The following is a 25,092-nucleotide window of genomic DNA, read 5'->3' on the forward strand; positions in this document are numbered from 1 at the left end:
CAAAATGCGCGGTGGTCACCTCGAGGCGGATCTTCGAGTGTCTTATTCTGTTCACGTTCGACAGTGAGACAATTGAAGACAATAGCAACAGTCTTTGGGGCGAAAGTAGCAATGAGTAGTACTAGAAGCTATTTAAGCTGGGTATAGGCGGGGTGAGTAGGTATTGTTGTCGAGGTGAAGACCGTTTCTACTGCCAAGACTCGTCCGTTTGCCCTTCACCTAGGCAACGTCAACAACTCAAAATCTCTTCGCACAAATCCTTTTCCTCTTCTCCAACAGCTTCGTCACTATCCAAAACAGCTACATACCCAGAAACCCACCACAACCACACCTACAAACAAACAAACCCACTCCCACCACTACCAAGATGGAAGGATACCTCCCTCAAACGTACTACGAGCCGAACGGTCTCCTCACCTTCGCCCTCGATATGGGCTCAGTCATGCTCGTTTTGCTTGCTGGCTTCATAGCGGCAGCATACGGCATGACCTCCAAGTCAAGCCCAGGTAAGTCTTATCACTCATTGGTCTTTGAGTGAATGATCTGACATGACATAGCACCAGAGATCAGCATGAGCAAGACCGAGATCCGGGATCTCGTGAGCAAGGCTGTACGCGACGAAGTCAAGATGCTCGAGAGGCGCATGGCGGTGCGTGAGAGCCAGCTGGGAGAGGCCCTCGACATAGCCCACCAGCACGAAGCCCGCATTGCGGCGCTGGAAGACAGGGTCGACAAAGGTGCGAGGGAGATGGACGCCCTTCGTGCCTCAATCAACAGTCCCAAATCACCCTCCTCATCCTCCTCGCCCTCTCCCACCCCCTCTCTCTCCTTCTTCCTCTCGGTTCCTCCCTCCCCCGCCACTTCCGACACCTTCCCGGCCACACAGTGGACCCCGTCTCCGCCGTCTGAGCATAGCTCAAGGGCCCCCAGCGACCACCAAGAAAACTCAGATGACGACAGCATATATGGCGCAGAAGACTACAAGTCCTCGCCGCGAGTCTCATCATCACCAGATCAGGCGCCTGAGGTATCCAACCCCCAGCTTGATCCGGCGCTGGAAGATGAACTCGCTGAGTTGGGTGGTTGGGGTCTGGACATAGAGGCATCCGAGGACGTCAGTGGTGGTAACATCACTGACCAGGACGCTGAAGGCGAGACAGACGATGAGTACGAGGCACCAGCACCGCCTATCCCGAGCGCTGGCAGTGAGAATTTGGCTGGACGAAGACCAATCATACCACTGTCGAAGTGCAGGACAAAGGGTGCCAGCACCCCGCGTCTGGGATAGGTGGGAAGGTCTCCAGGTATGTTTTCCAACCAAACCCAACTTCTTCATTATACTAATTCATCTTGATAGGCGACAAGACACACGTTCGACACTCCGGGATGAAGCGACGCTGCCACAGATGTAGCGTCATAGTCCCGTCCGTTTACTTCCCGCGCATCAAGAAGCGCCTACAAACGTCGACCCAAAGAACGTCCAGTCCGGTATTAGCATCAATCTGCCGAGCCAAATCGAACAATCTCCGCCTTCTTCCCTCGTCATTCTCCAACCACGCCTCACTGCCGACCTCGCGAACGCCTCCCTCATCCACCATCAGTCCTCTCCTCCCTCCATCAACACCAACAAACTCTGCACAAGGGGGTGTCCCCCTGGTCACGAAATCGAGAATGGTATCGCGCCACCTGGCAACCACAGATCCATAATGCGAGGGCAAACGATCTTCATGCACGCCACCAAGCAGCGTCGCAATGTCGAAAGTATGCGTAGCGAAAGCACCTTGCTCGCGGATTGGTCCCGGGAAAGGGTTCGGAAGATCGAAGACTTGGAAATAGGTTTCTTTGACCAGATCACTTTCCGCAATGCTCAATGCGGCCGCAAAGAAACCTATATCGCTCTCAAAAAGGCAGATACGTTGGAGTGCGTCCGCATCATCAAGACCTCCCTCGATACCGTATATCTTCAGCAATTCGGCACCTTGTTCGGGAGACAGAACATCTTTGGCAATCTGTTCGAAGGCTTGAGCGTGGTTTTTGCGACTGTCATCGTTCCTCATCATATTGTAGGAGATGCCGCCGTCATAGGTGGTGGAGCCAACGATTTGAGCTTCGACAGGCCTCGCCCAGTCTTTCCAATCAGGAGGAGCGACTTTGCCCTTTCTAGCCAGATCCATGGTCGGTCGCTCAAAGGGAAAGAACTTGCTGTTCGTGCATGGCAAACCAACCCACGCCAGGTCTCGAATCTTCGACGCGTCAACGTCAATCACGTCTCTGGCTATTGCTTTTGTGTCCCTCTCACTGCCATCACTTTCTCTTATACGGATCCCCAACTTCTCAGCATGCTTGAGAAAGTTATCGTGATGCTCGTCGTGGGTCATTGCAGGCATCGTAACGGGCGTTCCCGAGAACATGATCGCGCGCTTGAACAACGGTTTGCGCATTGTCTGCACGGAGATACTCTCGCTACCTGCGCTTTGTCCGATGACGGTTATATTATCCACGTCGCCGCCAAACTCCTCAATGTTCTCGCGCAGCCATTCGAACGCAGTGTTTTGGTCGTAGAGACCATTGTTCTCCGGTACCATATCTCCAGCGCGATCCGAATGCCAGAAGCCTAGCGCACCGAGCCGGTAGTTGATCCCTACGAAGATGATGGGTGATTCACGGTTAATAGCATGGCGCACAAGATTTTCGGGGTTGTAGTATGGTCGATTCGCAGAACCGAGGAAGTACGCGCCGCCATGGATGAAGACAAGGACCGGCAACTTCTTAGCAGAACGTATCTTTCCGCCTTCATCGACGCATGAATCTGGCAGATGTATGGAAAGGTTCAAGCAATCTTCCGACTGTTCTTCGTCATCCGGCAGATTGTCGGTTGGTAGTGGGATGTTGGCTGCATCGGACTTGACGCTGCCCCACGGCTGGATACTGGACGCTCCTGGCTTTGTCGCATCGAAAACTCCATCGTGGAACCTTTTGCTCTCTCCACCAGAAAGCTTGTTCGAGAGTTCTGCGCGCGCAAATCTTTGCGCAACTTTCCCGTACGGTAGACCTAATATCTTCACTATCGAGCCGCTTGGTTCCCGTAGACATCTTATCGCACCGAGCTTCGCGTGGTTGAGGACGACGTTGGTCATTGTGTTCGTGCTGTTGTGGGTATCCCATGGAGGAGATGCGTACAGAGTGCGATACGTACATGGCATGCAAGAGTGGTGACGTCAGGAAATGGTCTCACTAGGCCTACCGCGCAAGTACGACGTACCTAGGTAGTGAGCTCTTCTTCTGCGAGACATATCAACATCTCAAGACGGTCACATGTCATACTCGACGTGAAAGTGGCTTGATGCGGAAAAAGATATTTCACGTAACCTGGTCGCTCCTCCCTCAAAGCGGTTAGCGACTCGGCCTCGATGCCGGAGTTCGAAGATACGTGCACGGCAGCCATACTATACCCACACGATATCAACCGGATATGGACAATCCACGAATTCTGCGGAACCTCAATGGAGTTGAAGCGAATAGCTTGAGCATGTAGCATATAATTGTTCCTGCGCAAGCGATACCAGAAACCAGTGTGGCGGGCCCCCGCTACCGCACCCATGGTTCCTCCTCTTCCACTGCCCGGTCCGCGAACATGAAGATTAACTAATCAAGACCCTCTTTTCATGACTTGCAAACGGCCTCAACTGCAGGTTCTTATCTTTCATGTCGTATAATGCTGTACTATCTTTTGCGCCTTCTTCATCCGGTTAGTGGTGCCGCTCGCTTCTGCTTTCACCAAGTCAAAGCTTGAGCGCATATCAAAAAGCTTGTCGTCCCACCGACAGCTTGGTCAAGCACAATCGACGGGTGCTCTGCATTTGACCGGACTGGATAACAGCTCATGAAAGCAACATGCTGAAGAACATCTTTCTCGCCGCACTCGCCTTGGGCGCATCGGCTGTTCCTACGGCTAGGCATTATGTCAAACGCGACTACAATACCAATCTCAACGTCAAGCTCTCTATCGAGAATGGTCTCCTGGATACTCCCACCGATGGCCGCATTGTGTTGATGTTTGCTCCCGAAGGCGAAGATCCCCTCGACGATACAGATGTCACTTCTTCCCCCAACAAGATCTTTGGAAAGAATGTATACAACTTCGGTCCAAAGCAAGCGGTATTCTTCTCTGGTGGAAGCAACGATAGTACCGCTACCGGTGTGTATGGCTGGCCAAATGTCAGTCTGAGCGATATCGACCCAGGCACCTACAGTGTGCAGGCCTTCCTCACCCGCTACGAGACCGTTACGAGAAGCGATGGCTCGAAGGTCAGCGTCAGATTCCCATGTGGCGATGGCGCGCCAAACGTTAACGGCTATGGAAGCTTGATTACATCGGCTCAAGACATTGAGATTTCCGAAGGCGGCCAGACCATCGAATTGACTTTCAACAACATTACAGCTGTCGAAAACTTCGCCGGTAAGGAAATCGGTGGATGCAACCAGGGCAACTACGAAGACACAGATACGCTCAAACACATCAAGATTCGCAGTAAGAAGTTGAGCAAGTTCTGGGGCCGCGACATGTATGTTGGTGCCAATGTCGTACTGCCTTCTGGCTACGATGCAGTCGACAAGAAAACACAATACCCTGTCATCTACAACCAAGGTCACTGGCCGGCCGGCGAAGGCGCTTACAACTATGGCACCGACAAGAAGTTCACAGCAGCTTGGGACGCGGGTATCATACCCGGCACCAACACGACCGCAGCGCGACCGCCACCGAAGTTCATCATGGTGACTTTCCGCCATGAAGCTCCATACTACGATGACTCGTATGCCGTCAACACTGCCAACCTTGGCCCTTACGGTGATGCCATCAACGAAGAGCTGATTCCCCATATCGAAGACACTTTTAACACCATCCGCGCACCGTATGCTCGTGTCCAGGACGGAGGCTCTACTGGTGGTTGGGAGTCGATCGCCAACGTCATTTACCGCCCAGACCTCTTCGGCGTGTGCTTCTCTTCCTACCCCGACTCCCTGGACTTCCACCGCCACCAAGACATCGAACTGTACAGCGCTGCTAATGCATACCAACGTGCAGATGGTAGCTCTGTCCCCAGTATCCGCACCCACACCAACGGCACGGAGGTGATCCTCGCTACCGCCGCGCAGGAAAACCATTGGGAATTGACATTTGGCACATCATCGCGCTCATTCAACCAGTGGGATATTTGGAACGCCGTCTTCGGAGTCCAAGGTTACAACAACTACCCTCTCGAGCCCTGGGACAAAGTCACCGGTGAGATCTACCCCGAGGCAGTCGAATACTGGAAGCCGTTCGACCTTAGCGACTACGTCGTCACCAACTTCAACTCTTCCCGCAACCTCGGTGCTGCCCTCGCTGGACGTATCTTCGTCTACGTAGGCACTTGGGACAACTACTTCCTCAACGAAGGTGTCATGGAGTTCCAGAAGCGCACCGATGCCGTTGGTGGAGCCGGATGGGCCAATGTCACAATCCTGCCCGAAAAGCCCCATGGTGGTAACTACCAAGCTCGCGAGATTTGGGACTACCTTGAGTTGGTCGAGCGATGGGTCCAAGACCACGCCCCTGATGGCCCTACTCCACTCTCCCCTTCGGCCACCGCTCCCTCTACCCGTGGAAATGTATGGGAAGATGTCATCAAATACGGTGGTCGCAAAGCAGCCATCAAGCGTCAAGCCGACCCCAAGATCGAAGACAAGAAGGCCAAGGTGGGCCAGGAGGTCACTGCGAGTGTTGGTCGTTGGGACCCTGGTGTTAAACTTACCGCGCAGTGGATTTTGAACAGCAAACCTGCATGCGAAGCTTTTAGTATAGAACAAGGCGCGACCGTGAAGTATGCGCCGACAGCAAAGGGTCATATTCAGCTACATGTCACAGGAGAGAAGCGCAACTACGCCACCGAGACAAGGAAGAGTGAGCGAGTACTCGTGGGAAGGTAGTGGAATACCAGGAAATAGACATAGATCAATCAGTATTGGAACACCATTACACCGCATTGCAACCGTGTGAGCATTTGCGACTAACCTTTTGCACATAAGCACCTGTGGGGTTATACCGAAGTTTCGCACATGTACAGCCGATGCTGGTGTTCCTGCATGCGTAAAAGCCCATGTCCAGGATCCGGCGTCTCCCCATTTAGCACGGCGCCACTTCCGCGTAGGCTAGCTCGGAGATTTACAGCTCCACTTTACCTCACCGAGGCAGTAGTGTCAATGAAAGTCTCTAATCGATCGTCGCATTCACAAAGATAGAAACCCAGCATCTATATCTCGAAGAGAAAGGAGGGAGACAGAAGACACGCAAGCTAGAAGCACAGTAGCCCAACTCTACAGCCTGACTGCCTACACAAAGTTCACAACTACAAGTCCTAGCCCAAGAATCCACACCGTCTCCCTTTCTCCACGTCGCGACCTAGACGCGCGCCGATGGCTCGGTGTTTATCGCCGTTACCGAAGATTACGACCGTTGCGTCTGAGCACAGACATCTAGGAAGTTTAAAGTGCTCACCCGGCGTCAGCAGTAGCGGTATTCGTGTGAGCGCAGCCCTGGAGTATCCAGATGCTAGGACCATGCTAGGCGCACGAAAACGAGGCGGTGGGTAAATGCGCCGACCAACAGACCGCTCTTGACGTCGTCTTACGAAGGGAGATGGATATATAAGACGGTCTTGTCATCGCTTTCTAGACTTACCCATTCCCATTCCCATCCCCATCCCCATCACTCCCAACACAACCCACCAATTCCCATACCCAACCAACCACCCAACCACCCCCCAAAATGCACTTCCGCACCACCCTCTTCGCCCTGGCCACCGCCGCGACCGCCGCAAACGCCAAAGTCTACGGCAAATGGAACGTCACCATCTCGCAATACGCGCTCGATTCCGGCTTCAAGTCGCAGAGGCTCCTCGCGGACTTTGTGTCTGACGAGTACTCTGGCAAGGACGTCATTCACACCGTTTGCAACTACGAGTACGATCCTAGCAAGAACCCCATGGAGAGCAAGAGCTGTGATCCTCCTACTTTTGACTACGAGTATGATGGTGAGAGTAAGTTTATCCCTCCGGTTGTGACATCCTGGTCTCAGGGTGTTGTATGTGTAGGGCGAAATGCTGACGTGTGGAATAGTTGTCAAGGTGCAGCAGAACATTGAGAAGCCGAATAAGATGACTGTCTTTGGTGATGCTCCTCTTACCCTTAAGAAGGATGAAAGCGTTGATGGTGTCTACTCGAATGGCGTCTTCATTGACGCTGACCGTGCCATCGCGTAAGGACTTTAGTCAACGATATTTGGTACAAACGTTAGACAAGAGGAGGAGGAGACACCTGTATATACGACATAACGAAACAAGAAGGATAATGTAACAAACTTTGATTGACACTACATTGCTACTCACTAAGAGCGCGCCTACGCTATTCCCGTGATCATGTACACCCAATACTCCTAATAACCCATCAACCTACGCCGCCTCCCATGAAGAATGTAATGGATGTGATGGTCTGAGGAATGAAAACGCCCGTGCGCCCTGGAAGTCGAACAAGAGATGCTGAGTCGAAACAAGACATGGGGAGGCTACTATGCTTCGCCGAAGAGCCGAGCTGTAATGTCCCCCATGTAGGCTTCTTCCAGCTCGTAGTCTTCGCCGCCCATACGATCGATACCAACATACTCAAACGAGGCGACCACGGCGTCGACATCGAAGCCCATAGCGACAAAGCGATCTACCAAGTCCTTATTGTATCCCTTGTACGCAGCCAACTTGGACTGCTCTTCGTTTTGCTTCGCCTGCTGGGCCTTCTTCTTGATGGAGGCCGCTGTAGCTCCCCCGCTTCCTTCAGCAATCTCCTTCCGTGGCGCACCAGCGAATGTGACTGCCCACTCGCGAGCCTTGTGTTCGAATTCGGCGGGGTTCCTAAGCAGCATGCCGGCGACTTCGGCGTCTTGTGGGTCCTTGGGCTCGGGTGTGCTAAGGAGCGATTGTAGCGAGATCAGAGCGGACTTAATGGTCAGAACTGGCGACCATTGCGAGGAGAGGGTGTCGAGGCAGATAGCGCCCTACTACTGTTAGCTTTCTTGAATGGTATCTGGGGATCTTGCTTGCTACGTACTGTCTGTGAGCTGACATTGGGGTGCCAGATCTTGGTCTCGAACTTCATGAGCGGTGGGCGGAAGGGGTATTCGCTCGGGATCCGGATGTCGACCTTGTAGGTAGCTCCCTCATATGGTGTGTCAGGAGGACCGAAGAACTGCCCCCGTAGATGTGTGAGGTCTTCGCCATTGCCTGCCGGTTCGACGACGATCTTGGAGTGCTGATCGTTGTGGATGTCGGCAATCTCCTTGGCAATGCGCCGGTTGCGGTTGGAAGTCATGGTTGTGGGGTATGGTGGAAGGTTTGGGGTGAAAAGGGCGATGAAGAGGAAGTGTTACGAGTAGGCAGCAGGTAGGCGCGACCAAGGTATTTCTAGGTAGAGAAGTCAGCCTCAGGCTCCGCGAAGTGGTCCCGGCTCGACCAAGTTGCAGTGCGGGGACTGTGTCATACAGGTCTTGGGGTGTCTGAGAGGGGGCTGTGGCGTGGTGATTCACCTGAGAAGCGATGCGAACGTACTGAACCTACTCCAAGACCTTGTCTGGTAGCGATGGGGAGTACCTCTTGACCCGCGTGGGGAGCTTTGAGCTGGCTCGCCGGCGGGGTCGAAGCTCAGAGGGAATACTACAACGGGGGGTTCGGGAATCTGGTGGGTGAAGAAGAAGTGTTAGTGAAATAGAGCGCACAGCGAGAAATGTACGGCTATCGGACAGGGCCTGACGTGTCTGTTGCTCTATGGAGGTGGAATGGTGAGGCTTCCAGCGGCTCGAGGCAGTGACGCCACGAGGCGCTAACCCCGATCCTCCGACATCCACGAGCTTCGGAATCAGCGCATCAACACCTCTTGCAAACAACCACCGCCTCACCACCGCCATCGCCCGTTACCACCACCCTCGCTGTGGTTCTTTCTCTTCTAGTCGCTGCATACTGTCGAGCGCCTGATTCGCCTTTCATCACCTGATCGCGTGTCATGGTAAGATCGCCTCCTCCGGAAACCACCATGGCCACATGCTAACGACGTGCAGGGTAACCAGCAATCGAGTGCTGGAGGCGGCGGGCCTCCAGGAGATGACAAGAACAAGAAGGACAAGGTATGTGCTGCCCCACGACACGTGGTGATGGCTCTCGGGAGTCCGCTATCTGTTGCCTCACCGCACCTGGCACGCACTAACAACGCCCTCTGCAGAAGGAGAAGCCAAAGTACGAGCCGCCGCCACAACCCACAACCCGCATCGGCAGGAAGAAGAAGAAGGCCGCCGGACCCAGCGCCGCCGCCAAGCTCCCGACCGTCTACCCGACCGCACGATGCAAGCTACGCTACCTCCGAATGCAGCGCATCCACGACCATCTCCTGCTCGAGGAGGAGTACGTCGAGAACCAGGAGCGTCTGCGCAAGGCCAAGGCAGTGAAGGAAGGAAACGCGCCCGCAGCCAATGCAGGGGATGCCGAAGACCGGAATGCCGATGAGCGCTCACGCGTCGACGACATGCGCGGCAGTCCCATGGGCGTCGGTAACCTCGAGGAGCTCATCGACGACGACCACGCCATTGTTTCCAGCGCCACCGGGCCCGAGTACTACGTCTCCATCATGTCTTTCGTCGACAAGGATCTGCTAGAGCCCGGAGCGAGCATCCTGCTGCATCACAAGTCGGTTTCAGTAGTCGGTGTGCTCACAGACGATGCCGATCCGCTGGTATCGGTCATGAAGCTGGACAAGGCGCCCACAGAGTCGTATGCGGATATTGGTGGTCTAGAGCAGCAGATCCAGGAGGTGCGGGAGGCGGTCGAGCTGCCCCTGTTACATCCGGAACTGTACGAGGAGATGGGTATCAAGCCCCCGAAAGGTGTCATCCTCTACGGTGCACCAGGTACAGGAAAGACGCTTCTGGCCAAGGCCGTGGCCAACCAGACCAGCGCAACTTTCCTGCGTATCGTGGGTAGTGAGCTAATCCAGAAGTACCTTGGAGACGGTCCTAGACTCGTGCGACAGCTCTTCCAGACTGCCGCCGAGAACGCGCCTTCCATTGTCTTCATTGACGAAATCGATGCTATCGGTACCAAGCGTTACGAGTCTACATCCGGTGGTGAGCGTGAGATTCAGCGAACCATGTTGGAGTTGCTCAACCAGCTGGACGGATTCGACGACCGTGGAGACGTCAAGGTCATCATGGCCACCAACAAGATCGAAACACTCGACCCTGCCCTTATCCGTCCTGGTCGTATTGACCGCAAGATTCTCTTCGAGAACCCCGATCGTGAGTTTATTCCCCATTGTCCGCAATACACTTGCTAATGATTTGCAGAAACCACCAAGAAGAAGATCTTCACTCTGCACACCTCCAAGATGTCGCTCAACGAGGATGTCGATCTCGACGAGTTCATCAACCAGAAGGACGACCTTTCTGGTGCCGACATCAAGGCCATCTGCTCCGAAGCTGGTCTCATGGCGCTCCGTGAGCGTCGTATGCGCGTCAACATGGAGGACTTCCGCACCGCAAGGGAACGTGTCCTTAAGACGAAGACGGAGGGTGAGCCGGAGGGCTTGTACTTGTAAGCGCAAGAGATATTGGGCCAGGGACATCATCTTCAACACTCAAGAGTAATGTGCAAGTGTATTAGTACAAGCTGCACATAGGAAGCATCTCGTCACGGCTTGAGACCTATACAACATGCACACCCTTTTAGTTTTCTCGTGATGCATATGTGCGCGTGTCTACAGTGAGTTTTCTTTGTTGAGATGTCGCTGGCTAACAATAGCAGCGATGCATGAAAGAGGGCTGCTTCCCACATGCGAGGTGGAGTCGCGTCTTATTCATGATCGGAACTGTCGGGGCCACTCAACTTGCGGTTTCCAATCAGAAGTTCTGTCTGGGACGTGACTGCCTTGAGAGTCTGTAAGAGACCGTGCGCAGCTCGTGTCATCCGATCAAAATCAAGAGGAAACCACCTACTCTCCTATTTCTTCTTATACAATCGCTTTCTTCTCCCCCTACGAATCGCTCTGTAGACACGAAATCGCAAGAAATGCCAATTGACCCTGCCAGTCTGTCTTCATCCCTCGTTGCATATTTCCAGTCGAGCTCGGGGTTTGCCAGGTTGAGCAAGAGCACCTCGACAGCAAGGACACACCGCATGGGCGGAATATAGCGGGGAAATAATGCCTTATTGCCTCAACTCTTCGTAGGGACCCCGCCTTTACCCAGGTAGAAGACTCCGCAATGTGGTCCACGAGGGTAAGAGACGTGCACTAGCTCGCCCCCCTTGGGGTATATGTACAGCATTTCACGACCCGAATCTGATATCTCATCACTACGCTCTCCCCAGCTTGAGTTGCACCGCAGTATAGCCATCTCATATCGACTGCGCCTTTGGGCCAACTACGCTCAGTGTTCACAGAAGAGTACCACTGCTCCCGACTCAGACACCAACTCGAAATGTCACTTGCTGTTGGAATAGCGGCGCCCACCTTCAGCGCGCTCAATAAGCCCCAGAAACGCGCGCTCATTCTCCGCGACCAACTTCGCTATGTCGACCCGACGCATCTGAACACATTCATCGAGGGCCTCAGCAACGACGAGCCACCTACATACACCAGGGTAAATGGTGTGGTCAAGCCTGATCTTGTCTTTGTTACCCTCAAAGAAGAGTCCACTCGTTTCGATCTCGGAAATGTCATACTACCGGAAGAAAGGAACGCCATACATCGTGTCTACCTGGTGGTGGAGGATAACCAAGTCCAGATGCACGTTGAAGATCCATTGCCTCTGGAGGAGGATGAAATCGATTCTCATCCCATTCATGGTTTCATTGCTCGTGGTATGCTACCTTTGTTCAAAGAGAAGTATCAGATTCTCTACATGAGGGTGAACAAGATCAACGAAGCGAGGCGGGCTGCTTACAATATGCCGTACCAGGCACCGGTGCTGTTTGATGACGGAGAGGTATGTCTGCCCATTCATGGTTGGCTTTACGAAAGCTATCGCAAGACATTGCTTTCAGATGAATCGAAGCGTTTGAGTACTGTTGACTGACATCAAATAGACTCTTACTAGGCTCAACCCGATGAATGCTGAGAACGACCGCGCTCCTACTCACAGTAAGTGTAAAAGACACGATGGAATTCCAGTGCTGACAATCGAACAGCGAGGAAGTCACGAAAGAGGCGTCCGAATGATGAGGTTATTCCCCATATCTCCAACAAGCGCAAGCGCGCTGGTCTCGACATAATTCCGGAGGATGTGAAACGTAACATCTTCAACACCATTCCAAGCAACATCAAGGTCGACCTCTTCAACTCCGTCGTCAAGACTGCGTTTCCCAACTTCAACAACCTCATGATTGCGTCTTGGAACGTGGTAACGATCTACTCTTCTTGTGGTAGCGACTTCCCGGAATTACATACGGCCATCGTTGATCTGAAGAGTGTCCTTCAAGATTTCGACGAGACTTTTGGTCAACGCGTCGATCGCGTCACGCCTAGTTACAGGCACGACTTTGGAGGGCCTTCGAGGGATCGTGAAGATGGAAACGGTGACCGAGACCGCGATTTTACCCGCGATCAAAGCCGTCGTCGCGATCACCAAGACAAACACAGTCATCGCGGTGGAAACAACTCCAGGACCCCCGTCCCCTCCTTTGTACGAAATGGGGCAGGGAACGCTGAACAGCTCGGAGATGCCACTGCCAATGATTTGGTCCAGTTCGAAGATGACATGGAAGTTCCTGTCGACGACGTCGAAAACATTGAAGACGTGGCGGAACCTGAGATGTCACCACCGCGCGCGCTCCAGTCGTCTCAACCCCACGGAGATTCAGACGATGATTCGGACGATGATGATGACGAAATTCCTCCTGTGGATCCCCGCTCCACTCATCGACTTGCAAACCAGAGCGTGGCTCGCCACTCCCACCCAAAGCGTACCCCAGAAACCCATGATAGAGGAAGCGTTACTACATCGGCAAAGCCATCACCAGGCCCACATTACACTCACGTTACTCGCGAAGTCAGCGGAGAGCCTCAAGAGCAGTTCGCCGACGAGGCAGATGCTGAGGATGGTGCTCTTGCCATACCTCAGACAGCAGGTTCAGAATTGGCGCGTCGTCGTGAGGAGTACGCGTCCTCTGTGCAGAAGAGGTCCCAGAACGAAGCCCCCAATGCTAAACCCATGGCTGAATCTAGCCCCCGGAATGCAGCGATTCCCGAGCAACCGCTTGCAGACGAGGCCGACTCCCATTCCGAGCACGACCAGCCTGTACCACAGCTCGATGATAGTCCCCCTGCAATTCCGACTTCCTCTTCGTCAACTTCGCCAACTTCGCCACCTCCGCTAAAGAAGAGAAAGAAGGATCGCGAAGCCGAGTACAGTGTCGCCCAGCTAGACAAGAAGTACCAGGAGCGCAAGGCCCACATCCTCCTTTCTTTCGAGAACGACATGAACAAGGTGCCACAAAAGGCCCGCAAGAACCTTCGAGAGATGGAGGCCCTGATCGAGCAGCGCAAGAAGTATGAGGCGCAGGAGCAAGTTGACAAAAGCAACAGTAAATCTGGACAGACTGCGCGCCCAGGTACCACCGCCGGTGGCATGTTCGGCAACTACAACACTAAGTCCCTCGGCAAGTCTATGCTGGGCCCCAAGAAACCGACAGGCATCGCGCCGGTGGCTCCGATGTTCCCGAACAGCACTAGAAAGGACCCGAGAGATAGCGTCGCAAAGGGTACGCAGGGGACTACTCCCCCGTACGGCCGCGGCCGTTAACATTTTAAGATACTAAATCCTACAGAAGCACCTCGCAAGGAGAGAGTGCCATTCAAGTATTTGACGAAGTATATCGACCGGATGTCTAATTGACACGTGGAGACTCCGGGGGGAATTCAACGCGAGATTGAATTCTCGCATAAGAGCGCAAGCGTTTGGCAGCGTCGGCTCAGTCGAACATGGATGGAATTGCAAAAGCATTGGTTATACATCGGCTCTCGGACCAGGCGAGTGGATGGGTGGGAATGTGGTGAGGTCTACGAGAAGCGAGATTGGTCAAGCGTTGGTTTTCGTACACGACGTAACGGGTGGTGGTATGAAGACCTTCAAGACAAGTCTGCGTGCAGCAAGATCAGCGAGAACGAGAATTCGATTGTACAATCCCCCCTTAAAACTCCTTGTGCCGCTCAACCTATAAGCTCAGTGGTATCTTTTTGAAACCTCTAGAACGCCATGCCATGCTGTCTGATGTGAATGAACGCCATATCCGTATGCAACCCACTCAATCATCTTGATGCCAAATCCCCATCCCTCTCCATACACCACTACTCCGCCTTCTTACCCAACTCCGGCCCCCAAAAAGCATCAGACTCCTTCTCATACCCCTCCCTCGCCAACTTCCTCCTCTTCGCCTTACTCTCCTCCAACGCATCCCCCTGCACGGCATCCCTCTTCTGCGCCTGATTCAACTTGACCAAATCAACCTTATCCGGATCCCTACAATTCTTCAACTTCTGCACCAGCGTCTTAATCTCCGCCTTATGCTTCGCTTCTCTCGCCTCGCGCTCTGCCGCCGGCAACGACGCATTGACATAAAGCCGGTGGTTCGAGATGAGCGACGCGCAGTTGCGGAGCGTAGTAAGGAGTTTCGCGTGGATAGGACTGGACGTGGGGACTTTGAGAGAGAGGTAGAATAGGGTGAGTGGTTCGTCGGCGAGGAGATGAGCCGCGAGCCAGATCTGCGAGGGCGTATACAAGAAATACGCATCCGTCAGCACAGCAACCGTACGCAGCGTATTCGTCGCAGCACCATACGCGGCATTCACCCTCTCCTCGACCTTCTTCTCAGGCATCTTCATCGCCTGCGCGCCCACCTTAACCGGCACCGCACACATCTTCGCCTGCACCTCCTTCGCGCTCCCCAGCTCCCCCGCAGGCCCTTGGTATTTCCCCCGCGCCATGTCGAGCATCTCCATGTGACCGGCTTTGATGGCGCGGAAGGGGTGGCGCACGTCGAGGTTGTAGCGCAGCGACTGCACGATGATGTATTCCGGGGCGAGCACGTCTTCGGAGGTTACGGCGCGGCCGGCGCCTTCGGCGTAGGAGGAGACGTGGATGGGGAAGAGCTCGACTTTTGTGGCGAGGAACATTATTGTGCGGAGGATGTTGTTGACGTGGTACGTCATGGGGGAGTTGTAGAGGTAGAAGCGGCGGAGGAATTGGATGCATGTTGCCTGGGGTGGGTTAGTAGGTGTGTCTTTCTTTTGGGGGGCTTTGGAGTTTAAGGAGTATAGGAGTATAGATGGACATACGACGACGTTCAAGGGGAAGCTGTAGTGGTTCCCTAGGGCGATTGCGCGCTCGCAGAATTCGTTTACTATCTTCAGTTCTTCTTCTGCCGTGAGGCAATTGATCTCCGTCACTGTCTGCATGCGCGCATCTGGGGTATTTGCACCGCTAGTCCCGCTCCCATTCTCTTTATCCACACCCGCTTCCGTGCCGATGTTGTCTACGGCATCGTTGCCGCGCTGGGCTCGTAGACGCGCGACATTGGCTTTGACGCGCTCGGTGGCTTGCACATTGATCTTCAGGCGCTGTGCAGCGAGTTGCGAGGCGGTAAAGGACCAATTGCGGAACTGCGTGGAGCTGCGATAAAGGTCATCTTCGGTGAGCTGCATCGTCGGGGTGATTGGCCGGCGCTGGGGTGGGCAGAGTTGGCCTAGGACGCGCACTTGGGTGGTGAGAAGGGACGTCGCGACGCCATGGCAGGTCCAGCCGAGGCGCGCTTCCGTTCCGCGCTGACTTTCGTTCCGCCAGCACTCTCACCTCCAAGGACCTTTGCCTAACTCTAACATATCTTGCATCACGTGTCGCATCTTGCAACCACCCCAGCACTATCGAACACGATGTTCTTGACGGCCTTGGCTGTACCTGCCCATCACCCAGGGTCGAAGCCATGGCAGTACCACGACCGTGGTCCTGTCAAGTTACTAGCGACTTGGAAGTACGCGATGCATGCAGCTTCCAGCCTGGCCCCATCGTTGTGCTGTCCATAATGCCCTCAATTGTGCTCAAGAGAGGCATCAAATGAGCTCAAGCAATGCTCACGGGGAACACTACAAGAGACTGTCGCCCCCGCGCTCTCGGCCATGTCCCTCCCGCATTTCCCTCAGTCGCCACCTTACCCTCTGCCTCATCTCCGCCACCTATGCTGTTCAACTCAACGACTCCTACGCCAAGACCGACCATGGAGATCGCCCTTCCGCTTTCCCAGTTACGCACCCTCGAGATAAGGGCCTCGGTGCCGCCGTAAACCTCTACCGATACGCACAGTCGGTACTTTACTTGTCCCGGTTTCTATTATCCAGCGCTTTGGGCCGAGATGAGCACAGTACGGTGTGCTTCTCAGCTTCAAGCACATTTTTGAGGACCAGAATGGCGACATCTGACATGCGTTTCCCTCTTCTGGGAAGTCAGCTTGAAGGACCCTCGTACATCGCCGTACAGCATCGCTCCGGTTAAAGTCTACCATCGGCTTACACACTCACCACCTTCTCTAGAATCGATAGTCGGATTCAAAGCTCTCTGCAGTCATTTGGTCGTGGTGGTCCAGCAGCTCTTGGCAACCAAAGCAGCTTCCTCTTTCGGCTACGCTATCTACCAATCTCCGTCTCCGCGCGAGAAGATCCCACTTTAGTTTGCACCGCATCTGCTGTAGCCCTGCCTTGTTCTCGGCCACCAGCCCTGCTGAATACTGGGGTACACTAGCCGTAGCTCCAGCTCCCATGCTCGAATCCAAGGCGGAATGCTTGCCAAGCATCACACGGCTCTCGGCGTACATGAACGGTCGCCTGCGAAAAGCACCCCCAAGATTCACCAAGGCGCGCCCAGCACTTTACTGCGTCTAACGGCCGCTGTCGTTGCTTCTATACGGTCTTGGTTGCGGCTGCTAACTTTTCGGAGTACCTACGATAGGAAGGTATACTCATGATAGTCATGTGCGGCGTCCTGCACGAGTCTGCATTCTGGGAACTCGGTGGTTCCGCGAGTGTGGTGCAGAGATGCAAAGATGTATAAAGTGCTGCTTCCTGCTCCCAGGTTCTCGGTTCATCATCAACTGCCAATTGTCAATCCGCAGTCTTGTTCGATACGATGAAGTGGGCTACTATCACCACGGCTTTGTTGCCTTTGGTCGCCGCTCATGGCTTTACCCACCAGCAATATGCCTCTGGAGAGGTTATGGACCTCATGATGAATGGAAAGGAGGCTGCTTGGGCTAAGCAGCGTGCTGCTGGCGCCTACGACAGCAAGCGCTGGAACGGTTTCTCTAAGAAGAGGACCAACAAGAACAAGATCGAGTGCAAGCACGGCCGCGTTGAGGCTGTCAAGGGAGATGCCGACCAGACCTACAAGGTAAGCAGGATTCAGATCAATGAAGATTCGCTCAACTAACAGTATCACAGTGCAAGAACATCGACATGTACGACTTCAAGACGCACGAGGAGCTCGGTGATGCTATTGGTGAGGGAAGTGGTTCCTGGGGTTGGTCACACAAGGGCCGAGACTTCATTGCCATCGGTCAGACTTACGGTGCCTCCTTCTCCGAGGTCACCAAGGATGGTCAGCTCGAGTACCTTGGTCGCCTTCCTGCCAACAACGACTCCGTCATCTGGCGTGAGATTAAGGTTGTTCGCGACAGCCTGATCGTCGGCTCCGAAGGTGTCGGCCACCATGTCCAGGTCTTCGACCTGAAGAAGCTGCTCAAGCTTTCTCCCAAGAAGCCCTACACGTTCGACATCAAGACCGACACTGCTCTCGTCGACATCAACCAGGGTATCAAGGGCCGCACCCACACCGTCGTCGCCAACAACGAGAAGAACTACGCCGTCGCCTGCGGTGCTGGCGGTCGCCCCGGTCGTAACGACACCTGTGCTGGTGGACCCATGTTCATTAACATGGACGACCCCACCAAGCCCTACGTCTCTGGTTGCAACGGCCAGGATGGCTACACTCACGACGCCCAGTGCATTGTCTACCGTGGACCTCACAAGAAGTACTACGGCCGCGACATCTGCTATGGTTACAACGAGGACACCCTGACCATCTACGACGTCACCAACAAGGTTGGCTTCGGTAACGCTGGTGCCATCATCTCTCGCACTCCTTACGTCGGTGCTTCCTACACCCATCAGGGTTGGGTTCTCGATGCCATGTGGCAGACCCACATCGTCATGGACGATGAGCTTGACGAGGGCCAAATCGACCCCAACCGCACTGCCGTTGACTCGCCCGCCAAGGACGGCTTCGCCGTGACCTACATCTGGGACATCCAGAACCTCGAGAAGCCCGTCGTCACCGGCTACTACAAGACCACGACCCGCTCCGTCGACCACAACCAATACGTCTACGACGGTCTTGACTACCAATCCAACTACCAAGCCGGTCTCCGTATCCTCGACGTCTCCAGCATCCCCAAGTTCCCCGACGGCTCCAAGGTCAAGGAGATTGCTTACTTTGACGTCTACCCTCCGGATGATGTCAAGCCCGGCGGTGGTGACGCTCTCTGGGACGCTGGTACCTGGTCTGCTTACACCTTTGAGTCTGGCTACGTTGTTATCAACACTATTGACCGTGGTGTCTTTGTTGTTAAGCAGGCCGATGTTAAGGGTAAGAGGAGGGGTCAGGGCAAGTACTGGGGTAAGCACTAGAGTGGACCCGGTAGGATAGATGCCAAGCGCGGTAAAAGCGTAGGATGGTAGTAAATAAATGAAATGTTCAAACAAATAATTCACCCTCCAATCGAACACTTGCATGATTCGTGAAAATGTGGTAGTAATATCGTATGGTTTCGCAACAAACGCTATATGCATTCGATGCCAGGCCCTGGGCTTGGCACTGGAAAGCATATATAAACAGCTACTACTCTCATTCAACTTCTTCTTTACTGATCAACTCCGTTATTTCTCCCACTACCGAAACAGCTTGAAGCTGACGCATGTCTGCCTGTCTTCTTCAAAATGACTCGCTCACTTGGCCATGGGGCGACGCCAACACTCCAAAAAAACTGTCAATTTAAGAATCGACACCTGATCCAACTCTATTCACTCAAAAATTCATTCACGACGTTCTCATGAGGTTAACTCTCTGCAATTTCAAGAAAGGAATTGCAAAGCAATGGTATTATGATCGGCTTTCCGTGGAGCGCTTTTGGATACGTACATGTTAGACCGACACGTCTCTTGATGCCAACAAAAAAAACCCCTCAAGGTTCTGCATGTGTTTCTGAACGAAAATCAAGCTACCAACTACCAATGAGCAGTCTGTCGAGCACATCTCAAACTTGGACAACTCAAAAACACAATGTCGGCAGCTGATGGACTTGTGGAGTGTGGTCTGCCGAAAACAAAAGACGAAAGGACTAGAATCATGGACTGGCTGGGCGCTGAGAGTGGGTATAAGTATATCGCTCAGTGTCTCTCTTGTCTTCTTTCTTCGCTATACTTCTACGAAAGCAAATACCAAAACAAGCGGTCGCATGATTGATGTCTTCCTGTCTGCCTGTCTTCCGAAAAAACTGAGAACGTCATCGACATGTGTCCAGATTCAAGATCCAAAAATCATCATGTTCCTGTGCGCTTCTCCAAAAGGCCTCAATCACCGGCAAATGGCCTGCGCTTTCCAGTAGCCAAGTTCACTCAAAAAATACATCGCAAGGCGTGCTATGGCGTTCTTTCCACCGACTTCTTTGCAATGCGGAAGTACCAAAACCAGTTGGCAATCGACGTATGTTCGCTGTCCAAACAACTTCGGAAAGCACTAGATGTGTTCTCCTTCTTCCTCCGTTCGAAATAACAAAACGAAAGGACATGAAAGACGAGCTAGAAGAATGATGTTGTCTGGGCCATGTGCTGGTGGTTTTGCGGTCTTCTCTAGTGAATATGCGAAGTCTACTGGGCTTTTGATGAGGCCGAAAACGAAGCTGAGCCGTGGCATGTAGAGTAAAAGACTAGTGGGAAGAAGTCGACTAAGCAACGCCTTGAGGTATTGCGCGTCCTTACGTCTTTATGGGGTTGTTGCAATTGCGTTTGAACGGGCCCTCACGCTAGGGGGTATAAATACCAGTCTTCTTCTACACATTATCTTCTCTTTCTCATCGCACACTTGGGTGTTGTGCATTCTCCAAAAGTTCGTGACGACAACGTTATGTTTGCGCCTCTGCCATTCTTCCCAAAATCCAAAACACTAGGAACATGTCTCTGTATCCCCCTCCCGCCCTCGAAAAAGCTTGGTCAATTCCCACGTTCGTTATGTTCAAAAATTGTTCGAATGCGCGCGCAAGCTGAAGCAGTGCGAAAAGCGACATTCAGAACAACATGTTTCCGCTGAGCAAGATGATTGGATACCGAAAAGTGAAAGGACACAGGCTATTCTGCTAGCCCTTCGGCAGTGAGGATATAAAAGATTACCGTGGTCTGCTTCTTCTCTTCATCTCTACAATACTTCTCTTTGAAATAATTCCAAAACTGGTTATTATTCTTCATATGGACTGCTCGTCCGCTTCTCCAAAAAAACCATACCCTGTTCGCATGAGACCAGGTCTTTCTGGTAGAATATAGCACCTTTGACTACACGTTTTGCCCGTCACCAAGCTTACACATCAAACTTGCGCGATGCCGATGTATGATCTGGTCGTCTCGAACAAAAACTTGGAGCCGTTGACACATGGGTCAGCAGAACGTTGAGAAGGTCAGCTAGCCGTGATCACGATCTTTGGATCTATGCTTTTCATGGCTGTCAAAAGACCTTAGAGTCTGTCTTACGGCTCTGTGCAGCTATAAAACCTTCCTACTTTCGCGATGAACTCCGTCCCTCTTCAATAACACTGTCCCTTTCTTTCCTTCAAAAACGCAGTGTGGCGTATCATGAGATTCCTTCGCTGGAATTGCGCCAGACGAAGTCCGATGGCGCGTCCTGGCCCTATGACTTCAAACTTGGAATATGTCTCCCCATAACCTGGAAATGTCTAAGCTTCTTGATTTAATAAAAGTTGGCACTTTTCACGACAGAATTTCTGTCCTGAGGCTCACTAAAATGAGCAGACAATAAGTTCATGTTTGCGGCAGTCGAACGGCCGCAGGCGATGTCAATATATAATCTTCTTTCGATCGCAAGGAAGACCGCATCAAAATCTACTTCCAATTCTGAAATATCAAAAGTACTAGACCTCCCTCCCATGAGCCTGCTCTCTTGACTTTTTTTGGCTGTTGTTTGGATCAAAAGACACAACCATTTCCAAGTGACTCCTTCTCCAAGGGCAACTTGCAACGGTTCCATGATGTCCTCTAAAAAGAGCTCTTGCGACACTTCATGTTCTTGGAGTCTCGGAAAATCTTGACTATATCATTTGCTGCCGTTTCATTGTACACCCACACGCACGGAGTCCAGTTCAAACCTCAAAACCAGTACATCCCCTCCGTCTCCCCACCCTCCTTCCCAACCTTCAGCTCATCCAAACACTTCTTCAATCTTTGCGCAGTCGCCTTCCCATACGCCTCATGCTCATTGAAATCCGGCATCTCATCCTTCCTCGTGATATCCGTGCGCACCCAAACCATCTTCTCATCTCCGCAAGAAGCTTTGATCTGCGCAAACATCTCGTCGTTGAAGCCACCTCCAAGAGCCACAGCAGCAGGGCGCTGGCCGTAGTTCATGGAACTGATGTTGGGGGTAGGGTTGGCTGGTGTTCTGGATAAGATTATGTGTGGGATGGAGATGATTGCTTCTTCGACGGAGAGGTTGATGTGGATTACTGGATGGATGTGTTAGTTGGATACGTATGTGTGATGTGTTGCGCAAAGTATCGCGGCATACCATCGTATTCTGGTTCCACGCCCTCGCGAACAGCCTTTGCGATATTTGGGTTCCTGCCACAGACTACGATCGGGATGGCTGACATTGCAGACGTGTAGAACCTCGGACCCAGTCGATGGAGTGATGAGTTTTGTGCGGTGCCGGAGAAAGTCGATCGAAAGATAGGTTGATATACTCGTTTGACGTTCATGTGGTGCTGACCAGATTATGGAGAGACAGCATCTAGATGTGTGCTGACGTGGGCGTGGCTTCGTGTTGTAATGCCCCGGGGCTATGGTGTCTGGTTAAATCCGACGCTAGGACGAGATGGTCTCCAGCTTAGGGTGGAGATGATGTTGTGCAACATCCATCATCTTCGACACCGTTCCCATCGACATGCGCATCGCTAAATCGTCTCCGACATGTACCCGATGTGCGAAGACGCAGGCGGAAGGTGGTGACGTTCTGGTCACTGGCTGTGCGTCTTTTGGCACGTCCCCCCCGATGTCGTCAGCAGCGAGGGCCCAAAGCATCGCGAACGTTACTATGAGTTGAACTTATAAGGTCGCCTCATTCGGTTTCAAACGTTGATTAACCAAGCAAGTAGCCGACCGTAGGATTAGAAGAGTACTAGCCTCCGACATCACCCTGGTCGCCACAACTGTGCCGCAACCCACCCCGCGCTTGATATCGCATGTGACTGCAATTGCCCGCCAACTATTGCATAGTGGAATGTACGCAATGTCACAGGAAAACAATCGCTTTTTCCCAACTGTATGCTCTTACGAGGTCTTTCATGGGCATGAATGCGCCTCGTTCTATCCTCAACCACACATCTTGTCAGGTATCCGATGAACAGCAACACAATGGCTACGAAACAGCGACTTGAAACAAGTCTCCCCATTGTAGGCTCAACATTCGTCCCTAAAGGAGAAGAAGATGATGGTTTGTGTGAAGGATGCCACGTACTATCGAAAGAGGGGAAGCCTCCAATTCATGAGACTTACCAGTACCGCGCCTTGCGCAGGCCACAAGAGACCATCAGGCTTCTAGCATGGCCCGCAGACCCCGATGATATAGCCTATCTGCTCGAAGCTTCGATCTCAGACCTTCCCTTATACGAAACGGTGTCATACGCTTGGGGCCGTGGAACCGGATGGCCACTGGAACTGAACAAGAACATCGGCACGGCCACGGGCAGCACTATCCATCCTTCTTCCGACGTCGACAAGTCGACTTTAAACGTCAGCGTCACGGTCATTCATATCCTTCACTTTCTCCGGCCCGCAATAGGTTGGCGTTTGCTCTGGATCGACGCAATATGCATCAATCAAAGCGACAGCGCAGAGAAGTCTTTCCAGATTCCTATAATGGATCAGATCTATTCAAAGGCGGAGAGGGTCTTGATCTGGTGCCCACCATGTAGGATTCATCTTGCCAAAGACGTTGAGATGGCAATCGATAAGCTCAACAGCTGGAGAGGTCGTGAGGCCGAGATTCTCGAAGCTCTCAACAACGGATCATTCGGTGATGCAGCCTCTGAGGATCGACAGGATTGGCGGCCATGGAAATTACCGCCTACACATAAGTTCCACATCTCAAAGGCATGTACTGATGCTCTGAACTGCGTAATGCGTTTGCCTTGGTTTGAACGCGTCTGGACTCTGCAAGAGCTGATCTTGGCTCGATAGGCAGTGATATATTTTGGCTCCAACACGCTGGAATGGCAGGAACTTATCAGTGCTTGCCTCCAAGCGCATAACTGCGATTTTCTATTGGAATGCAGAAGACTTGCAGAACTCGATGTCTTGCGTAACCTTTACATGGAGTCTGGATCGGTCAGTAAGTCAGCATGTGGGAGGGAACTCGCGTATCATAAAACGCTGTAAGTCCTCTTACGTGCGATCCATGTGGAGGTTCTGCATCAATACTTACGCGAACGTGCTGACTGCTCGCGGTGCAAATATCCTGCGCATCATTCGCCCCCGCAAAGCCACGAACCCACGCGACAAGGTCTATGGGATAACGGGGTTATTGAGCCGACATGATATAGCCAGCCCAGGTCTCATAGTGGATTACAGCCTTCCCGTCCTAGATGTATCCATCTCTGCCTGCGTTGCATGTATGGAGGTTCAAGGAGCTCATGCAAACATCACATTCCTCCAAGACGCTGGCTCAGTGGCGACAACCAACCAGAAGAGGCCACATGCTCGGGTCACCACAGAAGGAGAATATTGGCCGTCTTGGATCCCAGACTGGACAGAGGCGTTACCAAGATCATCGGGTCTACTGATGGGATGTCTACAAGCCAACGGTTCTCAAGTCTCGAAAGGGAGGGCGTCAAACGCGACCATTCTCGCCCAACACGAGCATATCGGCCGGGTGGTAAAAGGTCCTTGTTTACGGGTTCAGGGATTACGCGTTTTGACGATTCAAGGCTTCATACCCCGTCGTGGAAACGACTCCTTCAGCGACTACTATGATCTCATTGGCACAGCACATTCCTTGTACTGCAACACATCGTTGTCTACCCAGCACGCGTATTCGTATGTCGCGAGTGCGCATATACATCCGCGGCGAGATGATCAAGTATTGCCGCAAGTCACAAGCATTTGGTCTTATATCAAAGACGATGTAACATCTCCGGACTCTGATTTGGGGAAAGACAATGCTGAGATCAAGTCCACGATGGGAAACAGTACGACAGCCAAACCAATCTCCCGTAGAATGCATGGCAGAATCGAACTCAATGTCCCAGAATCTCTCAACCGAAAGCTAGATCAGGTCGAATGTCGCGCCAACGACGGAAAGAGAAGTTCGAGCTTCAAGTGTTTCGTGAGCACAACTGGCTTTATGGGCCTCGTGCTTCCTGACGCACAGCCCGGAGACGAGATCTTCATCTTATTTGGGCTCGAGATGCCCTTCGTAGTCCGACCAGATGCTGAACCTGGGCATTATCAGCTGATCGGCGAATGTTTTGTCTTAGGTCTAATGGAGGGTGAAGCGATGGAAGGACTAGAGGATTCGCAGGTGGAAGATGTCTATCTGTGTTGAACAAAGGGTTGCCCGCGATAAACGAAGGTTATTTGAGAGGCGTTCGCTCCGAAAGAAACTCTCTGGCAACGCGCTGCGTATCTTTTGTAGTAGGA

At 52.8% G+C, this 25,092-nt stretch overlaps 10 protein-coding genes across 10 annotated transcripts; 6 read left to right on the forward strand and 4 right to left on the reverse strand.

Annotated features, from left to right (window-relative positions):
* Window positions 1-367: 367 nt before the first annotated feature.
* On the forward strand, window positions 368-1,390 carry J4E86_011355 (uncharacterized protein; the record flags this gene model as incomplete). The annotated part of the gene is made up of 4 exons (XM_051451847.1): window positions 368-506; window positions 558-1,205; window positions 1,255-1,304; window positions 1,358-1,390. 4 exons carry the CDS (start codon window positions 368-370, stop codon window positions 1,388-1,390), a joined length of 870 nt encoding a protein of 289 aa, XP_051296978.1.
* Window positions 1,391-1,430: 40 nt separating this feature from the next.
* Window positions 1,431-3,137, reverse strand: J4E86_011356 (uncharacterized protein; the record flags this gene model as incomplete). Its single annotated transcript, XM_051451848.1, has 1 exon — window positions 1,431-3,137. One exon carries the CDS (start codon window positions 3,135-3,137, stop codon window positions 1,431-1,433), a length of 1,707 nt encoding a protein of 568 aa, XP_051296979.1.
* Window positions 3,138-3,894: 757 nt separating this feature from the next.
* On the forward strand, window positions 3,895-5,970 carry J4E86_011357 (uncharacterized protein; the record flags this gene model as incomplete). Its single annotated transcript, XM_051451849.1, has 1 exon — window positions 3,895-5,970. One exon carries the CDS (start codon window positions 3,895-3,897, stop codon window positions 5,968-5,970), a length of 2,076 nt encoding a protein of 691 aa, XP_051296980.1.
* Window positions 5,971-6,808: 838 nt separating this feature from the next.
* On the forward strand, window positions 6,809-7,301 carry J4E86_011358 (uncharacterized protein; the record flags this gene model as incomplete). The annotated part of the gene is made up of 2 exons (XM_051451850.1): window positions 6,809-7,079; window positions 7,159-7,301. 2 exons carry the CDS (start codon window positions 6,809-6,811, stop codon window positions 7,299-7,301), a joined length of 414 nt encoding a protein of 137 aa, XP_051296981.1.
* Window positions 7,302-7,606: 305 nt separating this feature from the next.
* Window positions 7,607-8,400, reverse strand: UBC1_2 (Ubiquitin-conjugating enzyme E2 1; the record flags this gene model as incomplete). The annotated part of the gene is made up of 2 exons (XM_051451851.1): window positions 7,607-8,086; window positions 8,140-8,400. 2 exons carry the CDS (start codon window positions 8,398-8,400, stop codon window positions 7,607-7,609), a joined length of 741 nt encoding a protein of 246 aa, XP_051296982.1.
* Window positions 8,401-9,087: 687 nt separating this feature from the next.
* MTS2 (26S protease regulatory subunit) lies at window positions 9,088-10,671 on the forward strand (the record flags this gene model as incomplete). The annotated part of the gene is made up of 4 exons (XM_051451852.1): window positions 9,088-9,090; window positions 9,143-9,208; window positions 9,304-10,372; window positions 10,421-10,671. 4 exons carry the CDS (start codon window positions 9,088-9,090, stop codon window positions 10,669-10,671), a joined length of 1,389 nt encoding a protein of 462 aa, XP_051296983.1.
* An 880-nt stretch (window positions 10,672-11,551) lies between these two features.
* J4E86_011361 (uncharacterized protein) lies at window positions 11,552-13,873 on the forward strand (the record flags this gene model as incomplete). The annotated part of the gene is made up of 3 exons (XM_051451853.1): window positions 11,552-12,058; window positions 12,159-12,213; window positions 12,261-13,873. The coding sequence occupies 3 exons, from the start codon at window positions 11,552-11,554 to the stop codon at window positions 13,871-13,873; spliced, it is 2,175 nt and encodes a 724-aa protein (XP_051296984.1).
* A 545-nt stretch (window positions 13,874-14,418) lies between these two features.
* Window positions 14,419-15,771, reverse strand: J4E86_011362 (uncharacterized protein; the record flags this gene model as incomplete). Its single annotated transcript, XM_051451854.1, has 2 exons — window positions 14,419-15,327; window positions 15,406-15,771. 2 exons carry the CDS (start codon window positions 15,769-15,771, stop codon window positions 14,419-14,421), a joined length of 1,275 nt encoding a protein of 424 aa, XP_051296985.1.
* Window positions 15,772-17,245: 1,474 nt separating this feature from the next.
* J4E86_011363 (uncharacterized protein) lies at window positions 17,246-18,801 on the forward strand (the record flags this gene model as incomplete). Its single annotated transcript, XM_051451855.1, has 2 exons — window positions 17,246-17,506; window positions 17,557-18,801. The coding sequence occupies 2 exons, from the start codon at window positions 17,246-17,248 to the stop codon at window positions 18,799-18,801; spliced, it is 1,506 nt and encodes a 501-aa protein (XP_051296986.1).
* Window positions 18,802-21,546: 2,745 nt separating this feature from the next.
* Window positions 21,547-22,049, reverse strand: J4E86_011364 (uncharacterized protein; the record flags this gene model as incomplete). The annotated part of the gene is made up of 2 exons (XM_051451856.1): window positions 21,547-21,902; window positions 21,965-22,049. The coding sequence occupies 2 exons, from the start codon at window positions 22,047-22,049 to the stop codon at window positions 21,547-21,549; spliced, it is 441 nt and encodes a 146-aa protein (XP_051296987.1).
* Window positions 22,050-25,092: the final 3,043 nt, after the last annotated feature.

The sequence above is a fragment of the Alternaria arbusti genome (assembly GCF_024043155.1).
Source record: "Alternaria arbusti strain BMP 1465 chromosome Unknown scaffold_33, whole genome shotgun sequence".
Classification (NCBI taxonomy): domain Eukaryota; kingdom Fungi; phylum Ascomycota; class Dothideomycetes; order Pleosporales; family Pleosporaceae; genus Alternaria; species Alternaria arbusti.